We start from the raw sequence: 22,866 nt of genomic DNA, 5'->3' as shown, positions 1-22,866 counted from the left end.
CACATGAACATGTTTACAATCAAAGCATGAACAATTGAATGAACAGAAATTATATTGATTTGTTTTGCAAATTTGTGTCTCTATTAACATTGATATTTGTTAGGGCGAATTTCAGCATTTTGACAAAAGTCTTCAAATGACTAATTGTACTGAATTTATTGACAGTCAATCTAGTGTCTTGAAATTAAACATAGTGCTTTTAAAACTAAGAACGTGTTTTTCATTGCATAAATTGAAAATGATGATAATTGATTTTTGAAAATGCAAACTAACCTGTCCTCCCAACTTTTAATGTATTTTTCGTCTCCAAAACCTTTAGTTAAAATGACTGAAATATTGAAATACCTCTAATCTTTACTGTGAATGAGATGGAATTTGAATTGTTTTGGTATTTTCTTCTCTTAATGACAACAAACTTTTTGTTTTACTTTATAGAAAAGATACGAGCTGCGATCCTTTGATGATGATAATCTTGAGGTAAGTGTACTTGGCAATTGTGAAATCACAATTTGAATTGTTCGTGACAACTCTGACAGTCCAAAGTGCCACAACACGAAATGAAGGTGACTTGAAGCTAATGTTGGTGACAAGAAATGTCCTTCCAAGTATGTAACAACCCTCAAGTCATCTGGAGTATGCGTCGTCATTGAAGCATACTGGTTAGTTGACGGGGTACACTCACACACAAAAATATATACATACACTAATATCAATCAGGAATTGACCTGTGCTCAACAACATTCCTAAAGGAGTTACAGGAAGTAATGAATGAAAATAATGTTACTTGAGTTTAAGATTATTTAGTTCATTCTTGACTAGTTGAAAAAAAGTGGTAACAAAATCCATATTTTCAAAATGAATTGATGAAATAAACCTCCACAGGCTAAAACAAAAATTAATAGTCTTTGGTTCTAGATATCTATTTAATTTCATCGCAACCTGATGGACTTTTTCACTGCTTAGATGTTGGACAAAGTCATTTCTAGGAAATCAACGCAACGCGTCATTTCATAGAAGTTAACATGACAGAGTGAAAAACATGCTGAACTATATTATTTCTCCAACAAACTTTAGAGAATAACAGGATTTTGGTTATTTTGAAGTTGTCCTTATGTACCAGTTGTTTTGATATAACTCCCCAACAGTAATTGATATAAAGTCTTATGACTATCTCTCCACCCCGAACTTCGACATGACTGAACTTGACTACTTCTGTTACTCTTCACTGTCCATGGCTACCGAAATAGTTGTTCACAGTGACAGTGCTATTTATGAATTGCAAGACCTGGAGGACCTCTAATTATGTTCACAATCACATGAACATTTGCAGCCTCATTGCCAACAGAAGTTAAGCTGAAAACTGACAGTGAGGGCGAGACTGCTCAGTTTTGTGATGGGTGATTGTGTGGCCCTGACTCAATGCTTAATGTATGGTTTACTTAATTGTGTGTGTTTTGAAACAGATTTCAGCATGTTTGATAAGCTGTTGTTTAAGAAATAAACGAGTGGGAGTTGTTTATCATACAATAAAACACTGCAGGGAGAATAAACCAGGAGAGGTGCAGTGTTTTATGATCCCATCAGTGTTTTTTTGCATTTCTTATAGCATGCCAGCATTATGTACAGTCTCCTGAAGGATGTTAATAAGATGTACAAACTTTAACAATATTTACCCATATTTAATTTTACATAACGATGGCTCCCTGAATACAATCTATGGGCAATGTTGGAGAAGTCCATTTTATGAACAAGGGGGTAATGTTTGGTATTTCTAAGATATTCACACAATTTTCACTTTGATTACATGTACCTTTTCTCCCAATACTGATTGTCATAGCTCTTCTGCTTAAGGTGTGATTGTTTGACCAGTGCGTTTAACTATGTTGCCCAGCTATATCTATGGGGAACAACTCACTGGACACTTCCCTCTCAAAAATAACATTGTTCGGTTTACAATGTCATCAAGTTGCGAGTGCATGTTCAAGTCTGTAGAAATGACGTCACAATATAACAATGTTTTATCATGAAATAACCCACACTTCGTTTTTTATATGCATTAATGCGTAGGCTGTTGGTAGATAAGAGTGATTATTAATATTTGTTACATAAATGACTCCTTGTCACGCCTTTTCGGAATGTTAAAAAACAGTGCACCTTTGTACCCCATGTGTTATTTTATTCTGATGCATCGCGATACTTGACCCACTATATGATACACGATACATGTGGGCCTATTTATCGATACTCCACACTACGGAACACAAATTTTAAGTACAGTGTTCCTCACTATTGTACCCTTCAATAAAACGCTAAACCGATTTTAGCACGCTGTAACACATGGCTACCAAAACTTACCTACATTTTTAATAAGCTCAAGTTTTACTTTGACACAATGTTTTTTCCCCATTGCAAAAAACATCATCAGCTGATCACCGCAAGCTGGAAATACCAGTCAGCAAATCCAAAATCAATCCCAATTTTATACTATCTGGTTACAAAAAAGCATGTTCATTGTATATCTGGACTGATGTTTGTAATATATTTTATTAATTTTATTCAAAATTTCATATTGTTTACATTAATTTCGGTGAAATCGTGTATGTCACTGTTATTTACAGCAACCACTGTCAGATTGCCCCTATTGACACCTTGAAACGAACTTTAGTTGACAGAGAATGGATACATATATTATGAATGCCATACTTTGACTCGTTAAAAGTCATATTTGTGGTAATATGATTATAATATGTCAACATAATGTTTTTGCAATTGAAATACATATAGAATTGTGAAATAAATTGTGACTGGTCAAATTGGTCATTTGTAAAAATATCCTGCAATAGCAATCACCTGTACCAACGTGCTATGCTTATGGTTCTTATAATTTTTATATATATAGTAAAAGCTGAAACTAAAGTAACACGATATTGGAATATGTTATTCCTGATAAAACAATAATTTCAGATACAATTTCTTCCGACCATTGCATCAAAATTCTTTAAAGTTGTATCATTGGGTAGATTGGAAGAAACATGTGTACAGCTGATTGCTATTTCCAGCTTAGTTTACAAGAAAATACACACAGTAATCGTAATCTCTGCATATAAAACAGTGCCTATGAGAGCAGGAAATACAATTTTAATTGCAATCATCGTTTTATTGATGTTTTATATCAAATTTCATATTTTTATTGACCAAGCACATGACACTTGATAAATACTTTTTTACACTATGAATCATAAATCAAAGCGCTGATTGTTGTGTTGGTCATCTACCCCCCTATGACTCCACCTCCGTTAAGACACAACAGCAGGAGACATTGTCAGTACCCAGAGGGCATCTCTGTCACTTTACAATGTTGACATTTTAATTTTTCTGAAAAAGAACCTGAAGTTGAACTATTCGGACTGAAGCACATTGATTATTTTCTACTTTGAAGCTTGAAACTTCAGTAGTCTTGTTATTATAAAATAATTTTAACTGTTCCAAAATCATGAAAGGTCCAATCTTGACATGCATGAAGTCTTGAAACTTAACAAATGCTTGAGTACTGTTATCTGTTGATTTTCTTTAATGTTGCATATCGAGATACATATCGTATCGTGAACATTATATCGAAATACGTATTGTATCTTGACCATCCTGTATCGTTGCAACTCTTCTGTTTTCTTGTCGTAGTGGAAGAATAGAGATAAACCTTAGCTGTTTTTAAATTTGATCTAGTCCTACTGTAGAGTAGGTACCTCATTAGATACCTCTTTTATGAAACTTTCATAGCAGCATATTGAAAAGTTTATTTAAGGCAATAAGTCAGCCAATTTTACTCCAATTGTAATAAAAGAGTGTTGCTCACACATATGTGTTCTGTTTCAATAAATTCAGCTAATCTAAATTTTAAGCTTTATTTGACCTTTTTTGCTTTGACCATGCCACTAAATTCTCTCAAAATGCAGTTCCTTGCACAATAACATTTCCTCAGAAACCAGTGTACCAATGAAGGTGAAACTTCATGCCTTTGTTCCAACCATTGGTGACACCCAAATTGTTCAAGTGCACCACTGCACCCATATTGAAATTCTATTTATGGTTGCAAATCAGTTATATTGGATCAAAATGTAAAATCAAAATGAAATAAGATATGTTTTTGTCGTAGTGGCCATCAAAACGTCTCCTGCTTTTTGTGATGTTTTAAGTTTTGACTTTAAGTTGACATTTGCATTTGAAAGATGCTCGGAGTTTTCCAACATCATCTCCTCCGAAAGCATTGGACAAACGAAGCTGAAACGTGGCTTTCTTGTTCCCATCAATGATTACACCTGAATTCATTTAAGAGCAGCAATATTGAAAGTCCAATGTATGACCATGAGCTACAGAGCCTTGTGGTTCTATTGATTTATTTATATATATCATTCGAGTTGTTTTTTCATCATTATAAGGTTGACTTATTTCTTCATAATTTATGATAATCATCTTTACATAAAATGTTTTGATAATTATTTTCAGCATGACCATGTCTCCTTGGTGCAGCAAGACGTGAATCACTTGACAGAAGGTATGTCCAGCATGCAGGAAACAGGATATCTGAGATGTAGCTTAGATATCTGCACCCTTGATTATAGATACAAGGTAGGGAGGGAAGTAGCCTAGATATCAGCACCCTTGATTATAGATACAAGGGAGGGAGACGTAGCCTAGATATCAGCACCTTTGATTATAGATACAAGGGAGGGAGAAGTAGCCTAGATATCTGCACCCTTGATTATAGATACAAGGGAGGGAAGGAGACGTAGCCTAGATATCAGCACCTTTGATTATAGATACAAGGGAGGGAGGGAGAAGTAGCGTAGATATCTGCACCCTTGATTATAGATACAAGGGAGGGAAGGAGTCGTAGCCTAGATATCTGCATCCTTGATTATAGATACAAGGGAGGGAAGTAGCCTAGATATCTGCACCCTTGATTATAGATACAAGGGAGGGAGAAGTAGCCTAGATATCAGCACCTTTGATTATAGATACAAGGGAGGGAAGTAGCCTAGATATCTGCACCCTTGATTATAGATACAAGGGAGGGAAGTAGCCTAGATATCTGCACCCTTGATTATAGATACAAGGGAGGGAGGGGGAAGTAGCCTAGATATCTGCACCCTTGATTATAGATACAAGGGAGGGAGACGTAGCCTAGATATCAGCACCTTTGATTATAGATACAAGGGAGGGGGAAGTAGCGTAGATATCTGCACCTTTGATTATGGATACAAGGGAGGGAGAAGTAGCCTAGATATCTGCACCCTTGATTATAGATACAAGGGAGGGGGAAGTAGCCTAGATATCTGCACCCTTGATTATAGATACAAGGGAGGGAGACGTAGCCTAGATATCTGCACCCTTGATTATAGATACAAGGGAGGGGGAAGTAGCCTAGATATCTGCACCTTTGATTATGGATACAAGGGAGGGAGAAGTAGCCTAGATATCAGCACCTTTGATTATGGATACAAGGGAGGGGGAAGTAGCCTAGATATCTGCACCTTTGATTATGGATACAAGGGAGGGGGAAGTAGTGTAGATATCTGCACCCTTGATTATAGATACAAGGGAGGGAGGGGGAAGGAGCCTAGATATCAGCACCTTTGATTATAGATACAAGGGAGGGAGGGGGAAGTAGCGTAGATATCTGCACCCTTGATTATAGATACAAGGGAGGGAGGGGGAAGTAGCGTAGATATCTGCACCTTTGATTATAGATACAAGGGAGGGAGACGTAGCCTAGATATCAGCACCTTTGATTATAGATACAAGGGAGGGAGGGGGAAGTATTGTAGATATCTGCACCCTTGATTATAGATACAAGGGAGGGAGGGGGAAGTAGCGTAGATATCTGCACCTTTGATTATAGATACAAGGGAGGGAGGGGGAAGTAGCGTAGATATCTGCACCCTTGATTATAGATACAAGGGAGGGAGGGGGAAGTAGCGTAGATATCTGCACCTTTGATTATAGATACAAGGGAGGGAGGGAGAAGTAGCGTAGATATCTGCACCTTTGATTATAGATACAAGGGAGGGAGGGGGAAGTAGCGTAGATATCTGCACCTTTGATTATAGATACAAGGGAGGGAGGGGGAAGTAGCGTAGATATCTGCACCTTTGATTATAGATACAAGGGAGGGAGGGGGAAGTAGCGTAGATATCTGCATCCTTGATTATAGATACAAGGGAGGGAGGGAGAAGAAGCCTAGATATCAGCACCTTTGATTATAGATACAAGGGAGGGAGGGAGACGTAGCCTAGATATCAGCACCCTTGATTATAGATACAAGGGAGGGAGGGGGAAGTAGCCTAGATATCAGCACCCTTGATTATAGATACAAGGGAGGGAGAAGTAGCCTAGATATCAGCACCCTTGACTAAAGATACAAGGGAGGGAGGGAGACGTAGCCTAGATATCTGCATCCTTGATTAAAGATACAAGGGACGCAGGGAGAAGAAGCCTAGATATCTGCACCCTTGATTATAGATACAAGAGAGGGAGACTTAGCCTAGATATCTGCATCCTTGATTATAGATACAAGGGAGGAAGGGAGAAGAAGCCTAGATATCTGCACCCTTGATTATAGATACAAGGGAGGGAGAAGTAGCCTAGATATTAGCACCTTTGATTATAGATACAAGCAGGGGTCCGGAAAATTTAAAATCCCAATTGGACATTTACATTTATGCCACGCTCCCTCCAAACAGCGTGTTTTAGTACGACTTTTTACACACAAATTACAAGTTGTTACGTATTCATAATATGATGAATTATGAATTGTTTCAATTTAAATTGTTTAATTCACCGGACAATTAATAACAAATAATATCATTTTAGATATATATGGAAAACATACGTTTGTTTCTGTTATAATAAGGATCTGTCAACGTTGTGAACCGTCTAATTAATATTCATGAGTCTGCTCAAGTGTACGCGTTGTAACATTTGGATCGAGACTATTATCCCATATTTGGTTATCACGTGACCTCACGGGAAATATTTTTTTTAAACTAAAGATTATTTAAAAACAAGACCGATAATATAATCATAAATCCTAAACTATTGTTGATAGCAACAGTTATTTGAATACTTTTTCATCTGTACTTAATTATTGACCATATAAAAAATTGATATCGATCGTCACAGAAAGCAAAATGGCGGTCAATTAAGATTCAATATACGACTAGCTACTGAAAACAATAAAATCTGCAAATCCTCATTGTATGTCAACCAAGTGAAAGTCGTTAGCCACGACTTACAAAATGATCAGAACCGCTCGACTGATCTGCATCGGTCGACTGGCTGTCGTCACGCTTTCGCTTCTTGTCTGAGGTTACGTATCGTAGCTTTGTGAGGATAATGAGGTACATCGATGATGCAAGGTATTAATGTACAGTTGTAAACACATTTTACTCAAATTAACAAGGTTTTCTCAGTAATTAATCCTCGATTAATCATTGTCAACTCAGTTTATTGCCTATTACAGTGATTGACCGATTGGACTATCATTGTAGGTACGATGTATTTACAGCAATCAAAACAAACAAAGCTTGTAGATAATCTTCATTGTGTTACAACTGCAGACAGAAACTGCTCAGTCCTAACTGTTGATCATGTCCGGTCAAAATTTAAGAATGTCCGGACAATACTTTTTAAAATGTCCGGACAGAAAAAATTAAATGTCCGGTAAGCAATATTTTAAACCGGACATTTGAGATTCCCAATCGGACATGTCTGGCGCATATGACGGTTTCCGGACCCCTGGATACAAGGGAGGGAGAAGTAGCCTAGATATCTGCACCCTTGATTATAGATACAAGGGAGGGAGACGTAGCCTAGATATCTGCACCCTTGATTATAGATACAAGGGAGGGAGACGTAGCCTAGATATCTGCACCCTTGATTATAGATACAAGGGAGGGAGAAGTAGCCTAGATATCAGCACCCTTGATTATAGATACAAGGGAGGGAAGTAGCCTAGATATCAGCACCCTTGATTATAGATACAAGGGAGGGAGAAGAAGCCTAGATATCTGCACCCTTGATTATAGATACAAGGGAGGGAGACGTAGCCTAGATATCTGCACCCTTGATTATAGATACAAGGGAGGGAGGGGGAAGTAGCCTAGATATCAGCACCTTTGATTATAGATACAAGGGAGGGAGAAGTAGCCTAGATATCTGCACCCTTGATTATAGATACAAGGGAGGGAGAAGTAGCGTAGATATCAGCACCTTTGATTATAGATACAAGGGAGGGAGGGGGAAGTAGCCTAGATATCAGCACCTTTGATTATAGATACAAGGGAGGGAGACGTAGCCTAGATATCAGCACCTTTGATTATAGATACAAGGGAGGGAGGGAGACGTAGCCTAGATATCAGCACCTTTGATTATAGATACAAGGGAGGGAGAAGTAGCGTAGATATCAGCACCCTTGATTATAGATACAAGGGAGGGAGAAGTAGCCTAGATATCTGCATCCTTGATTATAGATACAAGGGAGGGAAGTAGCCTAGATATCAGCACCCTTGATTATAGATACAAGGGAGGGAGAAGTAGCCTAGATATCAGCACCTTTGATTATAGATACAAGGGAGGGAAGTAGCCTAGATATCAGCACCTTTGATTATAGATACAAGGGAGGGAGAAGTAGCCTAGATATCTGCATCCTTGATTATAGATACAAGGGAGGGAAGTAGCCTAGATATCAGCACCCTTGATTATAGATACAAGGGAGGGAGAAGTAGCCTAGATATCAGCACCTTTGATTATAGATACAAGGGAGGGAAGTAGCCTAGATATCAGCACCTTTGATTATAGATACAAGGGAGGGAGAAGTAGCCTAGATATCTGCATTCTTGATTATAGATACAAGGGAGGGAGACGTAGCCTAGATATCAGCACCCTTGATTATAGGTACAAGGGAGGGAAGTAGCCTAGATATCAGCACCTTTGATTATAGATACAAGGGAGGGAGAAGTAGCCTAGATATCTGCATCCTTGATTATAGATACAAGGGAGGGAGACGTAGCCTAGATATCAGCACCCTTGATTATAGGTACAAGGGAGGGAAGTAGCCTAGATATCAGCACCTTTGATTATAGATACAAGGGAGGGAGAAGTAGCCTAGATATCAGCACCTTTGATTATAGATACAAGGGAGGGAAGTAGCCTAGATATCAGCACCTTTGATTATAGATACAAGGGAGGGAGAAGTAGCCTAGATATCTGCATCCTTGATTATAGATACAAGGGAGGGAAGTAGCCTAGATATCAGCACCCTTGATTATAGATACAAGGGAGGGAGAAGTAGCCTAGATATCAGCACCTTTGATTATAGATACAAGGGAGGGAAGTAGCCTAGATATCAGCACCTTTGATTATAGATACAAGGGAGGGAGAAGTAGCCTAGATATCTGCATTCTTGATTATAGATACAAGGGAGGGAGACGTAGCCTAGATATCAGCACCCTTGATTATAGGTACAAGGGAGGGAAGTAGCCTAGATATCAGCACCTTTGATTATAGATACAAGGGAGGGAGAAGTAGCCTAGATATCTGCATCCTTGATTATAGATACAAGGGAGGGAAGTAGCCTAGATATCAGCACCCTTGATTATAGATACAAGGGAGGGAGAAGTAGCCTAGATATCAGCACCTTTGATTATAGATACAAGGGAGGGAAGTAGCCTAGATATCAGCACCTTTGATTATAGATACAAGGGAGGGAGAAGTAGCCTAGATATCTGCATTCTTGATTATAGATACAAGGGAGGGAGACGTAGCCTAGATATCAGCACCCTTGATTATAGGTACAAGGGAGGGAGACGTAGCCTAGATATCAGCACCCTTGACTATAGATACGAGGGAGGGACAAGTAGCCTAGATATCAGCACCCTTGACTATAGATACGAGGGAGGGACAAGTAGCCTAGATATTGTACTCTTGGTTATAGATACAAGGGAGGGAGAGAAGTAGCCTAGATGTCTGCACCCTTGATTATACATGAAACTGAAACTTGATCCTAAGATAAAACTTTGTATACCGCCAGGGAGGGAAATGTATTTCTGAGTTGGAGAAGAAATCCCTTATTCATATACTTATCCTGTCACACACTATGCATTTTCTTCTTAGAAACGTGTCTGAAATAAAGGTTTCCAGCTTCTAAAGTAAATTAATCCGTACATGCCTCTGAATAACTGCATAATCCACAACGATCTGAACACTGGGATTCAGGGTCAGATGGAGAGAAAACACATTGGCATGAAGTACAGACTGGTCGCCATGTGGACTGCTCGTCCATTATGATGTATAACTATCCCAAACAAGGACATAAGTAAAGATCTGGTAAAAAAAGTGCTCTATGGGTTCTATTGGTTCTACAACGGTGGTGTTGATTTCCGGAGCATAACTCAAAACCCATTTAATACTTTCTAACAAAACTTTGCATGTTTACCAGACGCATATTGAACTTGTGCCTTTTGCTATTAAGGAATTTTAGAAATTTTTATTTTTTATGTTTCCATGGGAACAAGTTGTACTTAGGTTCTATCAGGGTGGTGTTCGTTTCCGGAGCGTAACTCAAAAACCGTTAAATACTTTCTTACAAAACTTTGCATGTCTACCAGGCACAAACTGAACTGGTGCCTTTTGATATTTAGCACTTTTAGAAGTTTTTATTCCATGACAAAGTTTTAAGATTGGGTGGGTTCACTTATGGAGTTTAACAAATAAACTGTTAAATATTTCCTTGCCAAACATTGCATGTCTATATATAAAGCACATACTGAACTGGTGCAATTTGATATTAAGGAGTTTTAGAAATGTTTATTTTAGAATTTCCATTGCAGCTATTTTGACATGGGCTAAGAGAAATGTTGGGTCAGTTACCTGGTTTGGGACCATAATGGGCAGGGGATATAGATGTCTTTGTCGACTATACTGATGTAAGGGAGGTAACTCTAAACCCAGAAGTATTTCTATAAATAGAACGCGATGTTAACGCAGTTTGGAATGGTTGCGTGAGTGTTGTGATGATGTCATCATAGTAATACCGTTGTGTTGTCAGTTATGGTTTGATCTGAACAAGTAAACATTGTTTGAGTTGACCGGCGACTTGAGTCTTCTTTCATTGGTGGCAGCAGTGAACTAACGGATATTTTCCCTTGGAAATGGCTGCACCTGGAGTATGGCAGTGGGACGAGTGTGATTCTGGAGATATTGATAGTCATTTTAGCCAGCTGGAAAGTTTTTCATTGTGAAAGACATTACAGAAAACGAGAAGAAGGCTGCTCGCTTTCATTTGTCATTGAGGAGTTTTTCACCACATTATCGGCGGATAAACGGTCAAGGTATGGATCAGTAAATTAGCATTCGTAGAGCACTTCAGACCAGCGAGATCATCAGTGACTTTTCAACAAGAATTGTCAGATAGGAAGCAGAAGACGGGAGAAACGGCTGTGAATCTCAAGTATTCAATCATGGATCTAGTTGCCAAGGCATTTCAGGATGTTACCGATGATGCATCACAGTCAGCGCTACAGATTGCTCATTACAGGAGAGCACTGACACCTGAGGTGAGACAGAAATTATCATGGCTAGTGTCAGATGATGTAACCTTTGATGAACTGGTTAGGAAAGCAGAACAAGTAGAGAGGGAAACTGCTTGCAACAACATGATTCAATCAGATGGAATTAGCTAAGAAGATCTCAGAACTAACTGTCAATCAAGAACAATTGTCAGCTTCAGTGGCAGTAGTTTCAAGAAATAAACCAAGGAATGATAGATGCTACAAGTGTAATCAGCCGGGACATTTTGTACGTTATTGCAATCAGCAGGATGGGAGGAGAGGATTTAACGGCAAGTGTGACAGGTGTGGAAGAATGGGTCATATGGCAAGGGACTGTAGAGCTAGATTTCCAGTGTCAGGCAGAAGAGGTCAGGAAAACTAGATGTTGCTAGTGAGGATAGCAGAGACTCTCTGGCAACCAAGGGGGTATCGGCGACATGTGTAAATTCACAAAATGCGAGAAGAATTGAAGTTGAAGGTGAATTAGGGGGATACAAATTGAAATGGCTTATTGACTGTGGTGCTGAAGTTAGCATTGTAACAGAAGATGTAGCAAGAAGAGCTAGAGGTAAGAGACTTCCTCCATTAGTAGTGCCTCATACTGTGCCAGGGGCTGATATGGGAACTGCAAGGGATATTGTTACATCATGCAAGGTGGGAAAACAGAAAATTCAAGAACACCGTTTCACTGTGGTCAAGAATAGGTATAACAGATGTGCTAGAGTCAGCAGGCATTTTGGGATGTGAACGTTTTGGAATAGGGTGTGGTTGAGTACTCGATACAGTGCGAAACAACAACAAAGTGCTACTTCACCTCACCAACCCCTACAATACCACAACTGAGTTAACTGCTGGATCGGTGGTTGCAACATTTTCACCCACTTCTGATGATTCAGCTGTCATTGCAAGTCTTCAAATCAACAGCGACAACGAGCCAAACAGGAGTATGAAGGTTGACGAGATGGCTCGAACATTGTCAAATAATTCTCATGTAGCTGAAAATGACAAAAAGTGCATCTACAAGATAATACAAGATAATGGTGACGTGTTTTCAATGGTAGGTGAAATAGGCAACACAACCGTTATTGAACATTCAATACCAACTAGAAATGCATCCTCCTGTGTCTCATAAACCTCGTCGAGTGTCACATGATGTGTTGGAAAGGATTTCTGAGTTTGTGGATGACGTCTTACAACGGGGGATCATCAGGCCAAGTAAGAGCCCATGGTCTAGTCCTCTTGTTCTAGTAAGGAAATCTGATTTAACGACAAGGTATTGTGTGGACTTCAGATCTACCAATGATCGGACTATCGGTGACAGTTTTCCTCTTCCTAGGATTGATGACAGTCTGGCAGCCTTTGGACAAGCTCGAATCTTCTCGACCTTGGACATGAACAAAGCTTACTACCAGGTGCCTATAAAAGAAGAAGACAAAGAGAAGACTGCATTTACCTTCACAAAGGACTGTTTGAGTTCAATGTTATGCCTTTTGGTCTAAAAGTAGCACCCGTGACTTTTCAACGTCTCATGATGAGTGTTTTTGGTGACCTCAATTGGGAGATTTTGCTGATCTACCTGGATGATGTGATTGTGTATTCACGAAGCTTGGATGAACATGTGGAACATTTGAACCTTGTTTTCAAAAGAATTAGAGATGCTGGACTGAAATTGAACCCCAAAAAGTGTGCATTTGCAAAGACAGAATTTAAATACCTGGGACACATTATTAACACAGAAGGTGTTAACCCTAACCCTGGCAAGGTTAATGCTATCAGACAGTTTCCAAGACCTGGAAGTGCAGCTGAAGTGGGGAGGTTTGTTGGTATGGTATCATACTATAGAAGATTCATTCATGGATTTGCTGACATTGTGAAGCCTCTGACAGATTTGACACAAAAAACATTGTATTTAAGTGGACAAATGAATGTGAGTCATCTTTTGTGAACCTACAAGAGAAACTGTTGTCAGCTCCTATTTTGGCTTATCCTGATTTTACCAAGAAGTTTGTGGTTGAGACTGATGCGAGTGATGTCGGCTTAGGGGCCATCTTTACGCAAGATGGGAGGGTGATAGAGTATGCGTCAAGAGCACTGACGGGAGCTTAAAAGAACTATTCCGCTACAGAGAAAGAGTGTCTTGCTATTGTGTGGGCGCTGGACAAGTTAGCTGTTTACCTTGAGGGAAACCAGTTTACAGTTATAACAGAACACAAGCCACTGACATATCTTCTCAGTCTGAAGGAGCCAAGAGGTAAACTTGCAAGGTTGCTCTGGAGAATTTTGATTTTACGATCCAACATAGACCAGGCAAGGATATACAAGTTCCGGATGCACTGTCAAGGGCACCTCAAGTTGACGCAATCGCCATACCAAGTTTATTCTCAATGGAGGAACTGATTCACATGCAAGAGACAGATGCAGATATCACAGTACTGCAACCATGGGCAACTGATCACAAGAGACCAAGCGATATCAAGCGAGATGTGAAGAGCTTTATTAGAGTGATGGTGATAAGCTTGAACTGTGCAACAATGTGCTTGTGCTGAAAACCATTGACAGTGTGAAAAGAGTGATTTGCCCTCAACCAGCAGCAGAGAGGATTTTAAGGGCTCTTCATGATGGAAATAGCCATTTTGGAATTGATAGGACTATTGCTGCTGTGCAGAAGAAATTCCTCTGGTTTGGATGGTGACACAATGTAAGAGAGTGGTGCATGTCCTGTGTTACTTGCCTAAAGAGGAAAAATCCTTCACTGCCAGACCGAACACCTGAGGGGAAGACGATTATCCCAGATCAATCATTCTTGTGGTGGAACATGGACTTTGCGGGCCCACTTCCAACAACACAACGGGGTAATGGATACTTGTTTGTGCTGTGTGATCCTTTCAGCAAATGGGTAGAGGCATTTGCGATACCTGATCAGTCAGCGGAAACAACTGCTACAATTATATATAGCGAAATTGTGTGCCGATATGGACTGCCAGAGGGACTACACTCTGACCAAGGTCGGAACTTTGAAGCTAAACTTCTCCAAGAGTTGTGCAGCAAGCTAGGCATTAAAAGAACAAGAACCTCTCCATACAACCCACAGTGCAATGGACAGGTTGAAAGAATGAATAGAACTCTAGCTGAAAGACTAGCTCTTCTAATAGAAGCTCATGACCAAAAGGATTGGGATGAGAAATTACTGTCAGCATTGTCAGCTATTCACACATCAACAAATAAGGTTACAGAAGAGACCCCATTCAAGATTGTGCTTGGCCAATCCCCTAGAGACAAAATCAGAAACCGGTGACTGATTCATCAGCTAAACTGACTGAATTAGTGGAATTGCTGAAGACTGTGAGAGAGAAGATTTTGAAAGAGCAAGAGCAGAGGTGTGAATAGAAACAACATACCAAGTTTACTCCATTCAAAGAAGGTGAAAAAGTGTGGCTATATCATCCTCAGCAAGTGCGCGGAACATCTCGGAAACTCATCTCGGAAAGATGGGAAGGGCCTTACCACGTTGATAGCCAAATCGGTGAAAAAACTTACCTTATTTACCCCTGTGAAGGAAATGGACGCTCACGTGTCATCAATCACCGAAAGCTGAAAAGACATTTTGAGAGACCGAACCACTTGACTACAAGTAGTAGTGGTAGTGATAGTGCTAGAGACTGTGTTGTGAATGTGGACACTGAATGTCAATCTTCAGATTCACCTGACATTAACAACTGGCAGCAGGCAGCATCAACATTCCAGGAGGTGCAAGTGACATTGTGTTGGGACTTGATGATGTGTTCCAAGCAAGTGTCGTGAAACAAAATTCAACAGACAATTGCCAGAGACATTCAGAGTGACTATCATGTTTACATTGACTGTATTTCTAGTGAAAATGCCTTTATTGGCATGTTTGACAATATGTAAATGCAATTAATTATAAATATTTGTATTTTGTATTTAACACATTCGTATTTGTAATTAACACAGTCACCTGTTTTATGCTTACCTGTAAACAGTACTTTATTATCATCGGTTTAATCAATGTCTAATTTCTAAGTAGGTATGATTGTATCTGAGAAGGAGAAATGATGTTAGGTAGGTAACTCAAAACCCGGAAGTATTTCTATAAATAGAACGCAATGTTAACGTAGTTTGGAATGGTTGTGTGAGTGTTGTGATGATGTCATCATAGTAATACCGTTGTGTTGTCAGTTATGGTTTTGATCTGAACAAGTAAACATCGTTTGAGTTTACCGGCGACTTGAGTCTTCTTTCAATACGCTTGTTAAACATCATAATGGACGAGCAGTCCACATGGCGACCAGTCTGTACTTCATGCCATTTTGTTTTCACTCCATCAGACCCTCATTCCCAGTGTTGTCATGGATTATGCACGGATTAATTATCCCCCGCCACGAAGTGGAAGGGGGATATAGGAATGGGTGCCGTTCCGCCTTCCATCTGTCCGTCAGTCCATCACATTTCGTTTTCGGAGCAGATCTTGAAAACCGTACCATATTTCTTCACCAAACTTGGCACATAGGTAGGTCTAGTGTTGAACTGGTGCGTTTTGATTGTTTGGGATTTAAAAAAAAAATATTTTACGAGTTTCCATGGCAAAGATTTTGACTAAGACTGAAAATGGTGGTAGTCCTCGTTTCCGGAGCAGATCTTGAAAACCGTACCATTCACCAAACTTGGCACATAATGTCATCTCGCAGTATCGAATACCTTTCCTTTCTTGTTGGTAAGTTCTGCATTGCTTGTGTGTATGTTCCTCCAAAAGTGACATCGACACGGTTGTTGCATTCACTGACTAACTTCATGCAGAAACACAATTCATTACAAATACAACAGTGTAACGGATCTTAAACCTACTCAACTGTATGAACAGTGCCTCCTATCCTGTATATATTCTTGTCAACCATACTCTTTACTTCACTTGCTTGATAACAGTGTTAGAACCTACACTGAAACTATTGCTCCTAATTGTAATAAAGAAGTTGTTCGTCCATATGTCTCATCCTTACTCATTACAAATACAGTTACATATTCTATCATAAATTGCAGATAGCAAAGCAACACCAGTAATAACTTTTTTTAGGTCTGCAATTGGGCCATTTACAGAAAGACCCAGTGAACATAGTTCACAGGAGCTTATGCATTGCACACAACCGGACATGTCATATTGGCGGGGGATATGAGTATTTCATGCTTGTTTACTTGAGAAGCTGGAAACCTTTATAACAGACACGTTTTTACTCAGAACCAAAAGTAGAAAGAGAAATACGTGAGATAGGATAAGTATATAAATATACAATTTATCATAAAATGTTCAATTACCCCAGGCTGCAAAAGGATTTCTGAGCTAGCACAATAAATCTCTTACTCACCACTAAGAAGCAAAAAGCTGCATGTTTAGGAGTCAGTGAAAGTCATGTTACACAGCACCAGTTAAACTCAGCTCAGTATCACAAGGGATATATTATAAGTTGTAGCAGGATCAAGAGGGGTACATAGGGTTTTGTGCATCCTGCTTTAGGTTTTATCCCACGAGAGACGCATAAAACCCCATGTACCCCTCAGGATCCAGCTGCAATGAATTTATCTAAACCGACATGTTTTGATATGACATTGTGAAACAATTCAATCAAATTCCAAAATGATAGAATACAGCTGCTTGATTGAGCTGAGGTAAGCTTGCGCTATGTCACATAACATCCATTGGCTCATAAAAGTAGGAGATTTATTCCCCTGCTGATAAATTTATTACCCTTGAAGGCGGGTTACACAGTATTTTATCAAGATCACATGGACCAATCAGATCTTATCCTTCTGACATGGAGGCATTATATGTGGTTTTATGTCTCCCTTGTTCGGTTTTATACCATGTCATCACATGAAAGTGGTTTTGAATGACAATACAGTTAGCTTTGATATGGCTATAGAATTATTATAGGCATTATTATAGTCATTTTCCAGATTTCAATGTTAAAGTCACATATTGCATAAAGAAGGCAAAATCATGCAAGGACATATATCCCTGTGTATCCTTATGAGGAAAGAGATCACTGTATATTTCTGTCAGGACCAAAGTTCCAGGGACAAATACACATCCTGAAGAAACCAAGGGATGTACTGAAGGCTGTCACAGCAGCCAAGATCCCCCACAATACTGTGCCCTTCCCATCAGGACTCAAAATCAGATTCAAGCCGTTTGGAGCAGGTGATATATAACAGGCTGTTTGTTTACTAGATAATATGACCAATGCATAAGGATTAAAAAGGGTAAATGTTGCTTCAAAGCGCTTCATTCTTTTCCTGGCAATAAGTTCATTTCTTTTATACATCATGTTATGTTTCCTGAAATCTTTCTTTAAACCTTAAAAAGCACATGCAGTTAATTTCTATACAGATGGTAGTATTGACGAAAAAGTCCAATGTTGGCAAAACAGCTCAACAAGGCCAACTGAGGAGAAGGTACATTTGTTTTCTTGTTCATATAGATGAGCCTCAAGCCAAGGAACCAAAGACATCAAAGAGGAACATTCAGAAGGGCAATGGTTGGTTTTTCTTTATTGCATTAGGAATTCAGTGAACATGTACTTTCACAATGAAGGGCATTGATATATCTCAAGTTGTCAAGTTTCTTGCCTTTATAACCTGAGGGAATTATGTTGACACACGAATCATTTATGATGTAGTTCATAATCATTCCCTGAAAATCTTTTGTTCACTCGATAGTTCAAGAAGCATACACTGAACACCAAGAAGACTTGATTTGTTTGGATAAGGGAAATAAAAAGGACCGTGACTTCCAGTCATAGTTTTGAACACAATGTGGTTGTGCCAATAATTTATTCTTTTTTCTTCAGATGTTTTTTGTGTCAAGTGCATAAACTGGTCGTATGATTTACTCAGGAAGTAAGCTCAATAAGAAGTTTTGTTTGTTTGTTTATTTGTTGTTTAACGCTGCACTCAGCAATATTCCAGCTATATGATGGCAGTCTGTAAATAATGAAGCCTGGTCGAGACAGACCAGTGATTAACATGATGAGCAGCGATCCATGCAATAAGGATGTGATGACAGCGAGCCTGACCTCCCAATCTTGCTAGTCGCCTGTTACAACAAGCATGGGTTGTTGAAGACCAATTCTAACCCGGATGTTCATGGGTATCAACAAGAATTAACTTATAGTGGATTTCAGGCTGACAGGAAACAAAATGTGTAATTTCAGATGACTTGTTCATGGAAGAAGGTGTGTCACAGAGAAAGAAGAGAGGTTCAGCAGATGTTGGAACCCCTCCTAAAAAGAAGAAGAAGAAGAAGAATAAGAGACACTAGTATAATCTGCTGAATTATGATTGTAGCTATAAAATGTTCAACAAGAATTTTGGATATTGTTTTATTTCTGTGATTTGGGGATGGGGTAGGTGTGGAGGGCAACCCAGATGTACAGCCGGACAGGAGAAACCTAATATCTTCAACCATACAGGGGCAACTCTAGATATACAACCATACAGGGGCAACCCTGGATTTACAACCATACAGGGGCAACCCTCGATGTACAACAATACAGGGGCAATCCTAGATGTACAGCCACACAGGGGCAACCCTAGATATTCAACAATACAGGGGCAACCCTAGATGTTCAACAATACAGGGGCAACTCTAGATATTCAACAATACAGGGGCAACCTTAGATATTCAACAATACAGGGGCAACCCTAGATGTTCAACAATACAGGGGCAACCCTAGATGTTCAACAATACAGGGGCAACCTTAGATATTCAACAGTACAGGGGCAACCCTAGATGTTCAACAATACAGGGGCAACCTTAGATGTTCAACAATACAGGGGCAAGTCTAGATGTTCAACCATACAGGGGCAACACTAGATATTCAACAATACAGGGGCAACCCTAGATGTTCAACCATACAGGGGCAACCCTAGATATTCAACAATACAGGGGCAAGTCTAGATGTACAACAATACAGGGGCAACCCTGGATGTACAACAATACAGGGTCAACCTTAGATATTCAACAATACAGGGGCAACCCTAGATGTACAACAATACAGGGGCAACCCTGGATGTACAACTATACAGGGGCAACTCTAGATGTATAACCACACAGGGGCAACCCTCGATGTACAACCACACAGGGGCAACCCTAGATATTAAACAATATAGGGGCAACCCTTGATGTACAACCATACAGGGGCAACCCTAGATGTTCAACAATACAGGGGCAACCCTAGATATTCAACAATGCAGGGGCAACCCTTGATGTACAACAATACAGGGGCAACCCTCGATGTAAAACCACACAGGGGCAACCCTAGATATTCAACAATACAGGGGCAACCTTAGATGTACAACCATACAGGGGCAACCCTCGATGTACAACCATACCGGGGCAATCCTCGGTGTACAACCATACAGGGGCAACCCTCGATGTACAAACATACAGGGGCAACCCTCGATGTACAACCACACAGGGGCAATCCTACATGTACAACCACACAGGGGCAACCCTTGATGTACAACCATCCAGGGGCAACCCTCGATGTACAACCATACAGGGGCAACCCTAGATGTAAAACCACACAGGGGCAACCCTCGATGTACAACCACACAGGGGCAACCCTCCATGTACAACCATACAGGGGCAACCCTCCATGTACAACCATACAGGGGCAACCCTCCATGTACAACCATACAGGGGCAACCCTCGATGTACAACCACACAGGGGCAACCCTCGATGTACAACCATACAGGGGCAAACCTCGATGTACAACCATACAGGGGCAACCCTCGATGTACAACCATACAGGGGCAACCCTCGATGTACAACCATACAGGGGCAACCCTCGATGTACAAACATACAGGGGCAACCCTCGATGTACAACCACACAGGGGCAATCCTACATGTACAACCACACAGGGGCAACCCTCAATGTACAACCACACAGGGGCAACCCTCCATGTACAACCACACAGGGGCAATCCTACATGTACAACCACACAGGGGCAACCCTCCATGTACAACCACACAGGGGCAACCCTCGATGTACAACCATACAGGGGCAACCCTCGATGTACAACCATACAGGGGCAACCCTCGATGTACAACCATACAGGGGCAACCCTGGATGTACAACCATACAGGGGCAACCCTAGATGTTCAACAATACAGGGGCAACCCTAGATATTCAACAATACAGGGGCAACCTTAGATCTTCAACCATACAGGGGCAACCCTACATGTACAACCATACAGGGGCAACCCTGGATGTACAACAATACAGGGGCAACTCTAGATGTACAACCATACAGGGGCAACCCTAGATGTACAACCATACAGGGGCAATCCTAGATGTACAACCATACAGGGGCAACCCTCGATGTACAACCACACAGGGGCAACCCTAGATGTACAACCATACAGGGGCAACCCTCGATGTACAACCATACAGGGGCAACCCTCGATGTACAACCATACAGGGGCAACCCTAGATTTACAACCACACAGGGGCAACCCTCGATGTACAACCACACAGGGGCAACCCTCCATGTACAACCATACAGGGGCAACCCTCGATGTACAACCATACAGGGGCAACCCTCGATGTACAACCACACAGGGGCAACCCTCGATGTACAACCATACAGGGGCAAACCTCGATGTACAACCATACAGGGGCAACCCTCCATGTACAACCACACAGGGGCAACCCTCCATGTACAACCATACAGGGGCAACCCTCCATGTACAACCATACAGGGGCAACCCTTGATGTACAACCACACAGGGGCAACCCTCGATGTACAATCATACAGGGGCAAACCTCGATGTACAACCATACAGGGGCAACCCTCGATGTACAACCATACAGGGGCAACCCTCGATGTACAACCATACAGGGGCAACCGTCGATGTACAACCATACAGGGCCACGATGTACAACCATAGAGGGGCAACCCTCGATGTACAACCATACAGGGGCAACCCTAGACGTACAACCATACAGGGGCAACCCTCGATGTACAACCACACATGGGCAACCCTCCATGTACAGTCATACAGTTGGAAGGTAAAGTAAATCTCAGCATACTCCATGTACACTGCAACAACAGGGCCTGTGATAACCCGAGTAAGCATGTACCACCACAACAGGCACTGCTCTGCCAGCGCCAAATGATTCTTTCACCCCGAGCAAAGATCCATGGTCTCCCGCGACAAAAGCCTGCAAAAATAGAAGAGACCTGACCACCCTGTAGAGAAGGCTATATTAAAGTTTCCCAAAACTACATTTCGTTACGTATAGTTATAAGACAACCTGTCTTCGTTGAAAAAAAATGAAATAATAAATTCAAGAAAATGCTGATCTCAATCTAAAATCTTTTCCTCGCGTAAATACAACAGTGAACAGTGCCAGCTGAGCATCACCACAAAATGAACATGCTCTCTAAAGTATGACGATATCAATGCATGGCCTGCAGAAAACAATGCAAGCAGAGTTTAAGAGTGAGTGAGTGAGTATGGTTTTACGCCGCTTTTAGCAATATTCCAGCAATATCACGGCGGGGGACACCAGAAATGGGCTTCACACATTGTACCCATGTCGGGAATCGAACCCGCAGAGTTTAAGAAGCAGTGTAATTTCCTTAATGAACAACCCCCTGATTCCTATTGCCAACACTGTAAGTTAACTATCATGTACAGTAAATAACAATGTTCTTCAATTAAGTATGGGTGCTAATGTCGTGAATTATTTAAATGTTCTTCATTGAAGAAATGTATTCTAATATTGGTTAATAAGTTATAATAAGTTATATTTGTAATGTAATCTGACAAGTTGTTAATAAATGCATGAAGTGCTAAATCAACATTCGTCCAGTTTCATTGACGTATCATTCAATATCCATCAAGTTTTTTTTTATTGTCGATGACAGGTTAAATTTACTAAAATAATATATTCTCAATCAATATAAAAAATTCACATTTTTAAAAGTAATCCCATATATGATATACAACGGACAAATGTATCAGAGAAGATAATTTTTAATCATTAATGTCCAAAGAAGGATTTTAATTAACGGTGGTAACCATAATTTGTTCCAAGCACCTACGGTATTCGGTAATAACATCAACAGTTTAGATCATAAGTCCCAAGCACGAGAATGTGATGGCACACAAGTTCAGTAGCGTGTATGGCCACCATGTGCGTTGACAACTGCCACACAACGCCTCCGCATGGACATTG

At 40.4% G+C, this 22,866-nt stretch overlaps 1 protein-coding gene across 3 annotated transcripts in view; it reads left to right on the top strand.

Moving 5' to 3' along the window:
- The window catches only part of LOC124146410, a 47,648-nt gene extending 28,665 nt beyond the window's left edge, over window positions 1-18,983 (top strand). For all 3 annotated transcript variants that reach the window (XM_046516685.2, XM_046516683.2, XM_046516684.2), the window contains 5 exons: window positions 436-477; window positions 4,504-4,552; window positions 17,680-17,817; window positions 18,098-18,154; window positions 18,830-18,983. In XM_046516685.2, the coding sequence (XP_046372641.1) occupies window positions 436-477; window positions 4,504-4,552; window positions 17,680-17,817; window positions 18,098-18,154; window positions 18,830-18,936 (393 nt within the window). In that variant the 3' untranslated portion in view covers window positions 18,937-18,983. The remainder of the gene's footprint in view (window positions 1-435; window positions 478-4,503; window positions 4,553-17,679; window positions 17,818-18,097; window positions 18,155-18,829) is intronic.
- The last annotated feature ends 3,883 nt before the right edge of the window (window positions 18,984-22,866 follow it).

The sequence above is a fragment of the Haliotis rufescens genome, unplaced genomic scaffold (genome assembly GCF_023055435.1).
Source record: "Haliotis rufescens isolate VD_foot unplaced genomic scaffold, xgHalRufe1.0.p SCAF_22, whole genome shotgun sequence".
NCBI classification, from domain to species: Eukaryota; Metazoa; Mollusca; class Gastropoda; order Lepetellida; family Haliotidae; genus Haliotis; species Haliotis rufescens.
This window is presented reverse-complemented; position numbering and strand designations above follow the sequence as displayed.